A 16,185-nucleotide genomic window follows, 5' to 3' on the forward strand; every position below is an offset into this window, starting at 1 on the left:
CGGGACCCCTCTTGCACCCTGTTGCGTAGGTGGGGTGGTGGCAGACGTGCACTTGCCCCCTCTCCAGAGCCCCCAGACCTGTCCCGGTGTCACATCTCATGGCAGATCTCCTCCCAGTCGGCCCAGGGCTGCGGGTGTCGCCAGCCCGTGCTGTGCAGGTGGGAGTGTGAGCAAACCTGGCCCCGGGCCCTGGCTACATCTTCACTTGGCGCGGGCATAGAAAAAAGGAAAATAAGATAAAATGGAACAAAGTGGAAGCACTTGAGGAGGTCTTCGTGCCGCCTTGTGATCCACTTCCAGTCCAGGAAGCCCTGGATCTGTACGGTGTGTTCATTTCGTTACTCTAATGAGTTTGAGGATTTTCAGGGCAAACATGATAGGATTTCTCAGTTCAACTTTGGGGTGTTTGTTTTTTGAGATAAAGCACACAGGAGAAGTTGCATTGATCTTTTAATTCCTCATGCAAAGAAAAAATATTTGCTCTTCTCTGATTTAGTGTGTCTGATTCTCACCGAGGCTGGAGGGGCTGGTGGGATTCAGTCAGAGTGGACGCTGGAGCATGGTGACGTCCCAGCCCTGTTGTCACTGCCCCCTCACTGCACAAAGAGGGGACAGGTACTGCCCCTTAGTGAGGAGCTGAGGACCCCCTGCACCCCCCCTGCACTCCTGCTTTCCTTCTCCCTTAGGGCAGCTTTCCCAGGCCTCCCTGACTTTGGGGTGCTGGATGCCTCTGCCTAAAGCCCCACATTCTGTGCCCCTTGGCACCCTGAAGCTGCGCCTGCCCCCAGCAGCCTCTCCACCACTGTCTCTGCAGGCCTGCCTAGCCACCTTCACCAGCCACACTGGGCCACACCCAAGCCTGGCCCCTGAAGCAGGCGGTGTCTTCATGGCTGCTTAGCACTGGGGAAGAAGGGTGGGCGCAAGTGGGAAAATCGTCATGAAAATGGGCCTCCCATGAGGTTGGAGTGAGGAGTGTGCGGTCCCTGCCAGTGGGGAGTGGGGAGTGGGAAGGGAACCTTCTCAGACAGGAAGTTTGCGTCTCTGAAAGGGGCTGGCCCTGCCTTTGCCTCCCTCCTCAGGGCTCAGCGTCTCCGTCTGTGTGATGTTACTGCCCCCCCCCCGCCCGCTCTCAGGGTTGTTGCAAATGCTGGGGAAACACAGGTGCTCTGTGGCGTGTCATTGTCAGTGCCACTGTCACCTGATAGGATCCCTAGTCCCCCAGGCGTCCAGAGGCTCCGGCACCCATGGGGATACCTTGTGAGCCACAGTCCTCGTGGGATTGTCCAGGTAGCAGCACCTCACAACTGTCTCATAGCCTATCACTTTGTTGAGGAAGTGGCCAGAGCTACCGTTTATAAAAGTGACAGCATCTGTGCACCAGTCCCTTTGCAGTGTGCTCTGTGCTGCCAGCTAAGGACGCACAGACCCCACCCCAAGGTGCTCTCGGCCTCCGGGGGACAGGGAGGGCAGTGGACAGTGATGACCTGTGAGCTGGGGAGGGGCGAGCAGTAGGACACACAGACCCCACCCTGAGGCGCTCTCGGCCTCCGGGGGACAGGGAGGGCAGTGGACAGTGATGACCTGCGGGCTGGGGAGAGGCAAGCAGCACTTCTGGAGAAGTGCAGGCGCCGTGCATCCCCGGCTTCCCAGCCACCCTCCCTAGTTAACTTTGCCTCTTCCCTCCCCTGAGCTGCAGGAGGCAGGTTTTGGCAAAGGCTGTCCTCGGAGAGCCCCCTCGGTGGGTCTTAGGGTATTTGCCAATTCTGTGTGCTTTGCAGTTGACAAGCATCTTAGTCTCTCTGGGCTGGAATAACAAAATAGCATGGACGGTGGGCTTAGAAACAGTGGACATTTACTCCTCAGTTCTAGGGGCCGGGAGGCCATAACCAAGGCACCGGCAGACCCGGCATCTGGTGAGGGGCCTGCTTCTGGTTCATAGACAGCACCGTCTGCCATGTCCTCACACGGCGGAACGGGGAGGGGCCTCTCAGCGTCTCCTTCATGGAGGAACCAGTCCCGTCCCCGAGGGCTCCCACTCATGGCCAGTCACTTCCCAAAGACCCTGCTTCCTAATACTACCACCTTGGCATGAGGATTTCAGCTGATGGAGTGGGGAAAATGCAAATGTTCCAGCTGTAGCACGTTATGTGGCAGAAACCCAGAGTACCAGGAGGCCAGCTCTCGGCCTGCGGCCATCCTCCCTGGGGGCCCAGCCTGGACTCAGCCTTTTGGCTCGGCCAAAGCCCTTGTGAGTCCCACCTTGAGCCTCTGCGGGAGGGTGACGTCATGTGCTTTATCGCTTTGTTTATGTGCTTCAGTCACCGTTCCGCTCCTGCAGCGACCAGTCAGGCACAGAACACGGAGGCCGCCAAAGACAGGCCCTTGGTTCCAGTCGCCCCCGCGGAACTGTGTGTCTGGGGCCCAGTTGCCCAGGAAGTACCTCAGAGGACACCACTGGCACAAGCCACAGGTGCTGACGTGGCCGCACCTCCCAGGGCCCCTTAGCAGGTGTGCACCTGGAGACAGGTGTTCACCCAAACATGAGCCGTGGAGGGCTCCCGGCTGGGTAGGCCCGGGGTCTGCATTGTCAGGGGCTGGTTGGGGCGGCCTCAAAGGGGCTCTGGTCTCCACCCAGCTCCTGTGTTCCCTCCTGTACATTGAGCATAGCACTTCCAGGGGGCTTTGGGTCAGCTCCCCATCCTGTTCTCATGACAGGCTGCTCGACGGTGGCCCGCTGGGACAGGAGAGGGACCACCGCTCCTGGGTGAGCCTAGGACACTCACCTTCCAAGCCCCCTGCTTCCAGCCACTTAGAAGGAGGCGCGGTATCCTGGCCGGGGAGGTTGTTAGTGTCTGCCCGGGGCGCCTGGGCTGAGCTGTGCTCACTAAGACCCAAGTTTGTGTTCAAGAGTGGCGGCGGGAGAAGCCCCACTCTCACTGCCTCACCGTCCTGCTTATGCCTCCAGATAATCCCATTGTAATAAACTTAATTCCTGCCGGTCCCTGAGAACCAGCCTGTGGACCTGTTGCGACGTCCACATCGTGTAACTGCTCCTGTTACACTGTCAGTCTTGATTAGGGTCCCATTCTGAAATGTCAAGCTGTGGTCTTGTCTGCACTCGCTGATTCATTCATATCTTTTTATAATCATTATCGGATGACACCTCTGTCACTTTGGAGGGGCGTAGCTAGGAGCAGTGGTGACCCCCACAGTGAAACCCCGCAATTTTTGAAGTGATTTCTCCTCACTGGGAGCCACAGACCTAATGTTGAGCAAAAATTGAGCTGTGGGTATTTAGAAATCAATTGAAAACGTCGCATCGATCAGGCTCTGAATGTGCGCGCGCTGAGTCTGTCTGTTCTTCCGGGCGGCCCAGGCTGCTCTGCTTATTTTAAAATACATCTCATCGGTTGTGAAAATGCTGCCGTGTGGCGCCCATTTCGGGAGACAAGCCTTGTTGATCCGGAAGCTGGCCTCGTTTGGCAGCCAGCCGGGCCTGCAGGGGATGCCTGCCCCTGCCTTCCCTCCTTCTGCAGACCCTGGAAGCCTGGTCCTGCTGGCCTGGGCCTGGGGGCTGTCCCTGGGGCCCGGTTGCTGCTCTGGCTTCTGCAGCCCTGTGAGCGTTCCCCATGCTGGTGCAGCTTATCACAAAGTGCAACTTGCCGCCTACCCCCAAAAAACCTGCCTCCCACAATTGGCAGCACACAGCCCTGGGCAGGTGCTGGAGTCGGAGGGGTCTGGCATACAGACTCCACAGCCCTGGCTCTAGGACTGCTCTGGCTTGTTAGTGTGTGTATTAGTCCATTTTCGTGCTGCGCTAAAGAAATAGCCGAGTCTGGGTAATTTATAAAGAAAAAGAGGTTTAATGGACTCACAATTCCATATGGCTGGGGAGGCCTCACAGTCATGGAGGAAGGTAAAGGAGGAGCAAAGTCACGTATTACATGGTGGCAGGCAAGAGAGCGTGTGCAGGGGAACTGCCCTTTATAAAACCATCAGATCTCGTGAGACTTACTCACTACCACGAGAACAGCACGGGAAAAACCCACCTCTGTGATTCAGTTACCTCCCACCAGGACCCTCCCATGACACGTGGGGATTGTGGGAGCTACAATTCAAGATGAGATTTGGGTGGGGACATGGCCAAACCATTTTAGCCTGCAGCCTTGATCAGGTCACTCTGTCCTTCCTCACCCAGTCCTGGAAGCAGACAGGTTCCCATCGGTAGTCCTGAGAGTTGCCCCCATGCTTTTTGCCTTCCCCTTACGCACACATTTATAATCCTCGGGCCAGCTCTCCCACAGAGGGCGGTTGTCCCCAGCTCAGAGATGAACTTGACTGGAGCCACACAGCTGGTATGTGGCACTGTGAGCTGAACTCAGGGCAGCCAACTCCACGCCTGGACTCTCGGCTTCGTCCGCTGCCCTGATTTTCTTCCGTGCCTTCGGGAAGGCCCTCCCAGCCACCTCACTCTGAAGCAGGCACCATGATTCTGTAAAGAAATGGGATTTGAGCCACACGCTGGTTTGTGCCATGTACCTGCTCTTTCCTACATTGCTTGTAGTGTTTTCCTAGAAAGGAGGGAAGAAGGAAGAAGGGAAGGGAGAGAAGGAGGGAGAGAATAAGGAAGGAAATGACTTGGCTAATACCTGAAATGCTACAGTTTTTTTTTTATATCAAATTCTACTAGTTCCGAAATAGAGCTTAGCTGGATAATATTCTGAGTTGTGGCTGAAATTTCTATTCTACCAAGTGGTTTTCTGGCGTGAAATGTGTTTGGATTTTTGTGGATCAATTTTATCAGTACCGGTGCTAATTGGACATAAACATCATCAGCCTCCTGTGTGCTGGGCCCACTAGTCGGCACTGAGAATTCTTCCCCCGTCTGCCACAGCTCTGGCCCCCGTGACTTTTTGCCAAGGTCAGCTTCTCATAGGACTGGCTCCCTCCATGTTCCCAGTAGGAAGATGGGAACTGTGAAACCTACTTTCAAGCCCACCCCAGAAGCTGTTTACTTTCCCATCCATCCCCGCACACACACACACCCCACCCCCCCATCCACCCCCCCACCCATTCATCCATCCATCTACCCACCCACCCACCCATCCATTCACCCACCCACCCATCCATTCACCCACCATCCATCCACCTATCCATCCATCCACCCACCCACCCATCTGTCCACCTACCCACCCATCTATCCGTCCACCCATCTGTCCACCCATCTGCACATCCATCCATCTGCACATCCATCCATTCACCAGCCCTCCATCCACCCATCCATGCATCCATCCATCCATCTAGCCACCCACCCCCATCCATCTACCCATCCCCTATCCATGTATCCACCCACTCACCCACCCACCCACTCCATCCATTTATCCACACGTATATATACCACACCCCTCCCATTCATCCAGCTGTCCATCTACCCACCCACTCATCCATCCATCCTCCTACCCTCCCATCCACTTACCCATCCATCCACCCATCCACCCAACCACCCACCATTCAGCATTTATTTGGACACATACTCTGTTGCTCTCAGTCAAGCACTGTGGAGGTCTGAGCCTTTGCCCTCAGGGGAGGCAGACTCTGGTCCCTGCTGGAATCATGCACAGGCCTTGAAGGTGACTACCTGGTGGAGACATTAAGAACCACCCAACTCCCCAGAGGAAGGTGCTGGGAAGAGGGTGTCCCACCTAAGCCTTGGCCTCAAAGGGACCTTTTCTCCTGGAAACCCCTCCTCTCTCTCCCAGAAGGGGAACCATCCAGGTGGATCGGTACCCTGGAGCCACCCCTGTCCCCACCTCTGCCCTGCTGAGTTTGAGCCAGCCTCAGTGGAGCTCAGAGTGTAGACTCTGAGGTCTACAAATCGATGGAGACCTGACAGCAACTTTTTGCCGGTAAGTCTATAAATCTCTGGCCTGAGTACTTGGCAGTGACCCTTTAATATTCCTGAAAAGAAAGAAAAGGGGTCCTAACAGCAGAGGATTTACAGCCAGGATTTTACTGGAATTAGGAAGTAAAAGCCATGCTGTGCCAGCTAGCTAATGAGTTTTGAACCGCTTCAGGAATAAGCGTGCGTTTAGAGTATCACCATCAGTGCGGTGGCCCTACACCTTCTGGGGAATGGTGCTCTACCTGGAATGATACTTAGGCACTGCCTGACGTGCGGAGAGCCTGTGACTGAACAACAGAAGCTGGGTCCTGGGAAATGCAGAGTTCTTTCCAGTGGGCAGCCCTGCCTGCAGGGTCCCCTGAGCTCTCTGACAGGCACCCAGCAGCCCTGCTTGCACCACGTGTACCCAGCTGACCCTAAGCTCTCTGATGGGCGCCTAGCAGCTCTGCACGCACCGTGTGTACCCAGCTGAGCTGTTGATGCTCAGAGGTCCTGTCAGAGGCAGCTGTTTGAACATTGGTCCCTGGAGTTGCCAGGGGTGCACGAGGAGGGCTGGGCCTGGGGGTGAAGGCTGACGACTGCAGCCCTCCGCTTCGCCTGCAGAGACAGGATGCCGGAAACATGTGGAGAGGTGTGCACTTACGGCGGGCCTGCTGCCTCCGTCTCCTCCAGCATCCTGTGTCCTGCCGGGCCGGCCGTGGTGCCTGGCCACACTCCGAATCAAGCCTTTAGTCTGTGATGTCCAGAGGCCCCTCCTCCAGCACTCCGCACCCTTGGTTCAGCCCGATGTCCCTGGACGGTGTCGTGGGATCCTGTACCTGAAGATGTGGGAGGCAAACCGTTCCCAAACACCAGGGTAAGGGTGTCTCAGAATATCACTGTCTCTTTAGAGAAAGGCCCCTCTGCCACACACACCCCTCCTGAGCTCCTGTGCTCACTGCTCATCACTGTCAGAGCCGTGCACTTGGACTGCCAGGACCTGTGAGGACCTGCGGGTTTCTAGTGGCTGCAGCTGCCCGTTTCCCTTTCCAGAGCTCCTCTCCCAGAGGACAGCGTCCGTCCCAAAAGGTCCTTTGTGTTTGGAAAGGGCCCTTTTCTGGCACAGGCTGTAGCATAAAGATGAAGTGAGACCACTTCTGCCGTACCCCAGAACCCACCAGCCCCACCTTGGGGGGCTCTGAGGCCTTGGGACGCCACGCAAGGCAGTCTTTGTGACCGCACCAGCGTCCTTCCTTGGCCCCTGTGCTTACTGCGCCCCTGTCTGCCTGGCGTGCACACAGTCTACACGCACACACACGTGCATGCACTCAGGGCACACTCAGGGGCTCTCCAGAGTCAGTACCCACCACCTGGGGGTGCGTCGGTGTTACTATCTCCAGTCAGCACTGGTGGGACTGGATGCAGCCCATGAAGGTGCCTGCTGGCTGGGATCCTGGGTCTTGGGGTCTGGAGGCGGCTGAGCTGTTCGGTACCCCTGGACCAGAGCCATGTAGATGTTGATTTAAATCGGAACTACCTTGGTGATGGTGGCAGACATGAATAAGTGCATACCACGTGCCGGCCACAGCGTTTTCCTGTGCATCTCACCTTATTCTCACAGCAGCCTGGCAAGGGCAGGGCCGCTGTTAACACCTGTTTACATCTGGGGCAGGTGGATGACCGAGCCCCGGATCCCTGCCTGCGTCTTCTGCCAAAGGTTGGCCCAGGCAGATTGGGAAGGTGCTGGTTTCTCTGTGGAGAGGTTCAGCATCGTCCTTTACATGCCCAGGTCACTGGCAGGGCCCTTGTCTCAGGGAGGGGCCCGTCTAGCTGGTGTTGCAGGGAGTCAAGAGGGCAACTGCTCTGTGGAAGGAGGACCCTGAGTGGAGAGGTCCTCAGCCCAGAGTCCTTGTTAGCCAGCACCTTTGACCCCTTGGACTGTCATCACAGGTATAGTGACAACCAGAAATGCCCCAACTGAGAATCACTGACTAAGTCGCTAGCGTGCAAGATTGAATTGCCTTTAAGACATGATATTACAAAAGCATCGTCATATGAAGAGCTAATCAAAGACTATGCAGCCAGAAGGCAGGGAAGGGCTATCGTAGAGGCCTGGCAGGCAGTTCATTCGGAGAGGTGTTCTTGTTTTAGGATTTTTTATGTTTATGGTATTTGCCAGCTTTTAAATTTCATAGTTCTGATTTTTTTCTAAGTAAGCACCTACCTGCACTGCCAGTTTTGAACTCATATCTCATGTTCTTTTTCTTTCTAAAAGAAGGTTCCCACATTGTGTAACCTTCGTGGCCTACACAGCCTGGGTCGGCCTCAGCCCGTTTGAGAGTCAGCAGAGTGGATCATCCAAAAAGTAGGGGTTGACCAGGGGGCCGCGGCATGGGAACGCACTGGATTGCTGGCCTGCTCCGTGCTGTCCCTTAAAGCAGGGGTTGACCAGGGGCTGCAGCGTGGGATGTACTAGATTGCTGACCTGTTCCATGCTGTCCCTTTCACCCAGGGCTCCTCGCGTTCTCGTGCTGCTGGCTTTCCTGATAACCTCCAAACCCGTTCACGCTAGTCCTTGAGTGGAATTGTTAAAAGGCTGATGAACTCTCTCTTTCCCCAGCTCAGAATCCTGCCATCAGGTTGAAGCCCTTGATTACAGCTGCTAGATAGAATTGATGAAGAGACAGCAGAAGAGACGTTAGAGAAAAATCTATAAGCTTTATTCCTGAAGAGAGAAAGCCCAGGCCTGTGGCTCCTTTGGGCCGGGCCAAGAGAGCGTTGGCAACTGTTATCTCTGATGTCGTCCCCACCCATGGCACAGCTTAATCTCCACCCTACGCAGCCAGCACCGACGCCACTCTGTAATCATTCAGAGATAATCAGATTGGATTAGCTTTCAGACTGGGCTGCGGGAATTGATTTAGACTGTGTTACAGGACAGGCAGCGAGATGGTTCTTCCTGATACGTGGTCTGTGACTCGGTGGCCCGTTCTTGATAGGGCGGTGGGAGGGCTTTGCCTGCCGGGACGCAGGAGGTCTCCTCATCTGTGCAGGATGGGACGCCAGGGCTGGGGGATCTTCCCACAGACCTTGTTCCCTCTGTCATCTAGCTCCAGAGGCGGGTCTGTCACAGGTCAAGGGACTAGGAGAAGGCTGTCTGCCCACCCGGAGGCCTCCACCCTTTCGGATGACACACATTCATTCATTCATTCACCCGTTCATTCGAAAAATACCACAGCCCAGCAGCTGGCCCGTGAGAGTGACAGTTACATGGAGATTGCACTGACGGGGCTGGGGAGAGTGGGAAGACACAGTATTAGGTGAGAGGGAAGGGCCGCTGCGGGGAAGGAAGGCAGCCGGCTACCTGGCCTGAGTCTGGAAGGGCAAGGGAGGAGCAGCGGCTCTAGCCAGGCCGGGCCTCGGCAGGCAGTGGGCACTGTCCGTCCTGGGGCCGACAGGGAGACAGGGAGGGCTCCGCCATCTGCAGGGGACTGAGGAGCAACACTAAACCAACTCGGAGTCGGTCTGCTTTTGCTATAATCAGTTGCCAAGCACAGGCAATGCCAGAGATTAAATATTCCTCCCTGTAAAAGGCGTTTTGTTCATGTAAAAACCATTTATGTGACTCCTGTTACCTTTTAATAATAGATGTGTAAAGCCTCAAGTGGGCGTGTTTTGCTGACTTGATCTTGAGTGGATCCTGCTGCCGGCCTGGTATATAGCACGTAGGGGTCTGTCGGAGGGCTACCTGGGGGGCTGCGGTCCTCCAACAAACACACGCTCTGCACCCATCTCCCAGGGCATTGTGAGGACCTAGGGGTCATGCATAGTGCCCTCAGAGAGGCCTTGGGGCACAGGTGCGCCCTGCTCTTTCCATCCTGCGCTTGGCCTTCTTCCATCCATACGTTGGTCACACATGGAGCATTTGCTGTTTCTGGCAGTTCTGATGTGGTGGGACAGGGCCAGGCTAGGAGTGAGCCCCACCACGGGGCTCCTGGTCTGTCCTTAAGGGCAGGAGCGGACCCAGCGGTGAGCACAGGTAGCCTGGCTGCACTGTCAGCGAGGAGCTGTGCCCAGCGGCCAGAAGGGAGAATGGGACTCAGAGCCAGCGGGGAGCTAGACTATGTCGCTTCTGGGCAGAGGCCGGAGGCCCAGCCCAGGGAAGGGTGGGAAGTGGAGGCCACTGAGGGCTTGGTGTGAAGCTGGAGCCCTCTAATCTGTGGGGTTGTGCTGCTCCTGGGAGGGCTGGAAACTCCCCACCAGCCTCCTCCTTCCTCCTAGGACAGTGCCAGGGAAGAGGCTCTCACAGGCCCTTGATCCCAGAAGTGGCTCAGGGTGGGGTGGAGACCAGAATCAAAGCACAAAACAAAGCTGGTCTGAACTGATGAAAAACGAAGCATCTCAACAGAAGCAAAATAAATTTTTAAAAAGCCCCGAGAGGCCACCATCCCATTGGACAGGTGGGATTCCTGCAGATAAAGTGGCCCCGGCAGGTGTGCTCCTGTCCTAGTGACAACATCTGGGGAAATCCTGTCACAGAGAGGCACCTCCCAACACAGGGGACCTCTGCAGCCACCGGACGAGGAATTCCAGAACAACCCGAACGATTTAAAAACACAAATAGAGGCGGAGAAGAGAAACCATATGGCACGAGAAAAGAACAGTTGGATTTTAAAAATAGAAATCTGAAAAAGGAGGATGTGCCTAAGAGAGTTTGGTGATCTTCGTTGAGAGAACAAACACCCACTCAGAATCGCTTGAGACCGGGTGTGGGGTGGGTCTCGAGGGCCTGAACAGAGTCCCCTCCCTGGAGTCCTTCCTCCCTGGATTCCTTTCCTGGGGTCCCTCTCTCTTGGGTTCCTCTCCTGGGGTCCTTCTCCCAGATTTCCTCTCCTGGGGTCCCTCTCTGCTGGGTTCCTCTCTCCTGGGTCCCTTTCCCGGGGTTCCTCTCCTGGGGTCCCTCTCCTGGGTCCCTCTCTCCCCCGGGTTCCTCTCCTGGGGTCCCTCGCTCCCCCTGGTTCCTCTCCTGGGGTCCTTCTTCCAGGATTCCTCTCCTGGGGTCCCTCCCTGCTGGATTCCCCTCCCCTGGGTCCCTCTCCCGGGGTTCCTCTCCCAGGGTTACTCTCCTGGGGTCCCTCTCTCCCCTGGGTTCCCCTCCTGGGTCCCTCACCTGGGGATTTCTCTTGCAGTGCCTGCTTGTGCTTCAGGGACCGAATACCTGACCCAGCCTTGCCACCTCCTGGCTCTGGTCCCACCTAGCCACAGCTTCCCATGTGTCCCTTCATGCAGGTTCTGGGGGGCCACAGCTTCCCATGTGGCCCTTCATGCAGGCTGTGTGGGTGAGTGGGCGAGTAGGTGGAGATAAGGGAGAGTAAGTGTGGCAGTGGAGGAAGGAAGCTGGCATTTGTCACTGGCCACTGAGTGATTGGTGCCCGTCGCTGGTCCAGTCCCCTGGGGCTGGGGTCACATGGCTCGGGGTCCCCTCAGGAGCTGCAGGCAGGGCTGGACCGCAGATGTGTCCGTGGCACGTTGTGGTTGGGGGACAGGCTTTGCCGGCCTGTGGAGGTGAGCTCACGGCCCAGCGGTGGCAGGAATCACGGACGCTCGCATCTGCTCCGTGGCATCCTGTGCGGCCTCCATTTATTTCCCTCAAATGGCTTTCAAAACCTTCTAAAAATAGGAGCTTAATGAGACGTTTAGCAAAATGCCACACAGTATTTATCCCTGCGCTTGGCCGCATTGTTAGTTCTTCAGGAGAAAAAGCTCTCCCGTGTACACAGTGTGCCGCCCCCACGGGCACGGGCCAGGCTGGCTGCCGAGAAGGCTGGAGGAGGCGGGCAGGACGGAGTTGTGGCGGGACCGCTTCCCTGCCCAGGTGGGCAGCTTTGTGAAGACTGGTGGGGAAGGGGCATGATCGAGGCTATCAGTCCTGCCCCTGGAGCTCACAGAGGCTGGAAGGATGGCAGAGCCGGCAGGGCTGCAGGAGGTAGCCGCAGTGGAGAGTCAGGGAGGAAGGTTCTGGAAGGAGGGCTGGCATTGGGGCCGAGGTGGCTGAGGCTCTCGGGCTTTTAGAGACTTGTTCTTTGGAGGATGTGATGACTTCCTGGGAAGGTTTCCTGATGATGTGACTTACTCGTTGTGGACCAGGGTGATTGTCACCTCCAACTTAATGGGAGGCCTTGGGCCCTTTGGCCCAGCCCTCATCTCTGGTCTCTCTGGGGTATGAATCCCCTCCAGAGCCTCAGATGAGCCCCTTCAGAGAGGAGGGGCCTCCTCTCCCATAGCAGAAACCCCTACAGCACTGACTCCTCAGGGGCAGTGGGGCGGGGCCTGTGCACCAGGAGCAGATGGGCCACAGGCCGGGATTGGCCTCTCTGGTCTCTGTTCTTGTCTATAAAATGGGTGGACTATGTTCCTCCAAGCCTGTTAGAGTTCATGAGGAAAGGGTCAGGAAGGGCCCCGTGCGGCACGGGGCACAGTCACTGGTGCGCTGTAAACGCCCCTGAGATCAGTGGCAGCCACAGTCCTGGGCACCGCCACCCTGTTCAGGGCGAGTGGGAAACAAATATCACCAAACACGAGTCAGATTTGGAGGGCACTGGGGAGCGGGCGGCCCTCCCGGCTGTACTCACAGTGGAGTGGCGAGGGCTCCAGGCAGCTTTGAGCCTGCCTCTGAGGCCCCGAGTTCATCTTTTGGACATCTCAAAAGTCAGTAAACACTCAACCTAAGACTCACCGTGTGCTCTTCCATCTCTGCTCCAGGGACATCCCACTTCCATCCAGAGCACCTCTCGAGCCTGTGCATCTGAGGCGGTCTGAGTGGCCGGGCTTGCTGGGTGGCACAGGAGTCCCTGTGCCCCGGTGCTTCTGCTGAGCCGCCTCTGCATGTGGGTGCCTGGGTCTTCTTGCCAAGCTGACTGCTCATTAGCTTGCCTACCTGTGGGCCACAAGCACGTGTGCCACAGCTCCACAGAGCCTGGCACGGGCTGGTGAGCTGCAGCGCCAGCTCAAGGCCAGTACGCGGTCTCCCCAGCCCCCTTCTGAGCCAGGCCCTTCTCTGTGTGTCACCAGGTGCCCCACTCCCACCCCCAGCATCATTCCCTGCACCCACAGGGCTCCCGTTCGTGTGACCCTCCCTTGGGACCAGATAGCTGGAGACCAGCCTCCGCCCCCACCGCCCTGCTGAGTGATGGTGCCATTCTCTTCCTTCCGTGGGAACTCTGTGGCCATCACGTGGCGTGCATGTGGCTGTGTGGCTGGCACAGAGGCCTTGTGCTTCTGCCTGAGGCACCTGGCGTGACCAGTGGCCTTGCTCTTCCGGCCGTGATGCTGGGGCCGTGGGGTCTCAAGAGAGGATGTGGGATCCGCTGTGGCCCCTCGGCCTCTGAGGGGCTTGTGAGCAGCGTGGGGAGCAACCTGCTCCGCTTAAAGGAAAGGGTCCCGGGCCTGCTGGATTCGCGCAGATTCCTGCGAGCCTGGCTGTGCGGGCCCAGAGCCTCACCAGGCGATTGATCTGAACACACTTTTAAACACTGCGTGGTGTGGGGTTCTGTGTGACACTCGGCGCCCACCCATGTACTCTCCACCTTCCCTGGTGAAGCAGGCCAGCAGCTTCCCGGCGCACTCACACAGAACTGACCTTTCCAGATCGAAGCCCCACTGCATGCCTTCCTCCTGCCCTCCCGGGCAGCAGAAAAATCAATGTGACAATGCAGACTTGAACAACTCAGGAAATTGAATAATTTTCACAATGTATATTACGAGGAAAAAGATCATTTTGCTAGTGAATCTATGAAATCAACTTGTTGAAAGTCAATATTGCCACAGGTTTAAAGGTAGTCTTGGAGGCTTGGTCCATGGCTGGGAGAAGCTCTGGTACCTGGGCTCCCTCATGGCCCCTCTCCAGGGGGCCTCCCCGGGGGTCCTGAGTGCTGGGCTGTGCTGGCTGCTGAGCCAGGGCTTCTTCCTGTGGGGCTCGGGGAGGTCCCATGAGTCAGTTCTCCTGAAGGTCTTTCAGACCTGTGTGGTTACCAGTGACCTTACTCTCCTGGCAGAGTCCACCCTGTGTCCACCCTGGGGTTGAAGGAGACCCCCGGGGGAACGGAGAGCATACAGCCACCATGCCGGCCTGTCGGGAAGGAGCAGCATCACCCAGGGGAGGACCCCTTTGCGGTGTGGACGTGGCAGTGCGGCCTGGTGACCTGCGCTTTTCAAGCTGACGGGACCAGCAATGTCACCTCTGGGGTCTCAGCTCCCGAAGATAGGCCCACTGCGGAGGGCCGTGTGCCTAGGAGCGTGTGCGGCTGTGGTCCAGGCCTTACTCTGCTGCTGGCAGCCCATGTGAGGGTTCCTCTGGGCTGTCTGCCCGCCCGGACCTCACCCACTCTCCTGCGTGGATCTGACTAGAACCCGGTCCGAGGGCTCTGTGGTTCTCCTTTTATTCCGAAGAGCTGTTTCTGCCTGGCTAAGTGCCCTGAGATAAATTGTCACTAATGTTGGGAAGCAGACCTCTTTGTCCTCAGGTTGAGTTGACCAGTACGAGGTTATCTCTCAGTCATTTGTTCAAAACAGTGGGTTCACAATCCAGACTGGGTCAGCGCGGCGGATTCCCCTTCCCTGGGTCAGAAACCACCGCAGCCTCCCACAAGGACCCCACCCTGGGCCCTGGGGGCACCGTGCCAGATCAGCGCAAGCTCAGGGTTCCCAGGCCGCGGTGGGTTCCTCCTCTGCTTCTGGCTGGCGGGCATCGGTGGCCAGTCATGGCATCTCAGCTGCTGCCCTCTTCCATGGGATGATGACCCCTCAGCGCACAGGCACATTCACGAGAGAGTTTCTGGCCGGCCACGACCCCCCACATAGCTGGTCCTGATGAGGCTCTCGCAGTTGCGCTCTCTGTTGCTTCTAAGTCCCAAAGCCACACTTAATGGTCATTCTTGGTGGCTCTCCTTGCTTATGAGATGAAACTAGTATTTACTGAGTGTGCTCGGCCCATTTATATTTGTCATCTCATTTAACTCTCGTGATGAGAAAGGTGGCATTTTCCCATTTTACAGGCCAGGGCATGGGGCCTCTGAGAGAGAGCATTGGCCGCAGCCGCACAGCAGAGCCGGGACGGGGTCCAGATGTCTCTGACCCTTCGGGGGAGACGTAGGATGCCAGGGTGGGTCACGGGAAGCTTGCTGGAAGCAAGACCCCCGAGAGCTGTGGGAGAAAAGCACTCAGGCTAATTGGAAGTAGGATTGACTGAATAGGACAAGAAAAGGAAAAAAAATCACAGCCTATTTCATTCTGATATTAAAGGAGATCTGAGGTAGGCAGTTCCAGGCTGGAACAGCAACCTCAGTGCTTTCAGAAACCCAGTTTCCTGTCTTTCTTCTCTGCTGTCTGTGGCTTCCATTCTCAGAGGCACCTCGTGGCCTGAGATGGCTGCTGAAACTCCAGCCATTGCATCCATAGTCCAGCCTGGCAGCAGCAGGATATAAGGCACCTTTCCCTGCCAAGATAGCTACTTTTATGAGCTTTTCCTGAATTCCGCCCACTACTTCCAAATGCACCTCACGTGCATGAACTCAGTCATGTGGCCATATCTGACTTCAGGGGAGCCCGGGAAATGCAGTATTTTAGCAAGGCTCGTGTCTCCGTGAAGAAAATTAAAGTTCTGTTCCTAAAGACGGGGAGAGTGGCTGAACAGCTGTTGAGTGGTGCTTGGCAGCCCCTGCCATGGTGCTCCAGGCAGAGGAAACAGCATAGGGGGTGACCCAGGGGCCAGGAGAGCCTGTAGGCAGAACGCGTGAGAGAAGGGGGCCCGGTCTGCCTGGGGGTGGTGGGTTCTAGGGGGAAAGAGGTAGGGAGGTGGCCATGCAGGTGGACGACGGGCAAGGGAAAAGGGAGGAACTGTGGCCATCATCCAAGCGAGAGATGACAGATACCGCCCCCCAGGAGTGAGCCAGGAAGCAGGTGCGTTTGCAGGGTGCCTAGGAGGTGTGCGTAGAACCCACAGGGTATGGTGATAGATTGAAATGGGGGGGGGGGCGGGGGCACAGGGCAAGGTCAGAGAAGAAGGAGAAAGAAACTGGGGACAATGTCTGCATTTGTTTATCGGGTGACTGGCTGAGTGCTGTTGCCAGAGATCAAGGTAAGACCCACAAGGGCAAGGGCAGCTTGACAGGGGTGACGATGAGTCCTGTGTGGAGGCGGGGAGTGGACAGAGCCTGTGGGAGGTCCAGGGACACTGGACTGGCCTATGGGTCTGAAGGTCGGCAGAAGTCACCCTTGGGCATGGGAGGGTGGGCAGAGAGTAGGAG

General features: G+C 56.8%; 1 protein-coding gene across 7 annotated transcripts in view; it reads left to right on the forward strand.

Moving 5' to 3' along the window:
- The window catches only part of LOC105489792 (TBC1 domain family member 22A), a 414,387-nt gene that overhangs the window by 379,168 nt on the left and 19,034 nt on the right, over positions 1–16,185 (forward strand). For 5 of the 7 annotated variants that reach the window (XM_071080773.1, XM_071080767.1, XM_071080770.1 and 2 more), the window contains one exon: positions 13,936–15,232. The exons of the other annotated variants lie outside the window; for them this stretch is intronic. In XM_071080773.1, the coding sequence (XP_070936874.1) occupies positions 13,936–13,964 (29 nt within the window). In that variant the 3' untranslated portion in view covers positions 13,965–15,232. Of the gene's footprint in view, positions 1–13,935; positions 15,233–16,185 lie in introns of those variants that run through there. 7 annotated transcript variants of the gene reach the window in all.

The sequence above is a fragment of the Macaca nemestrina genome, chromosome 15, assembly GCF_043159975.1.
Source record: "Macaca nemestrina isolate mMacNem1 chromosome 15, mMacNem.hap1, whole genome shotgun sequence".
Taxonomy (NCBI): Eukaryota; Metazoa; Chordata; class Mammalia; order Primates; family Cercopithecidae; genus Macaca; species Macaca nemestrina.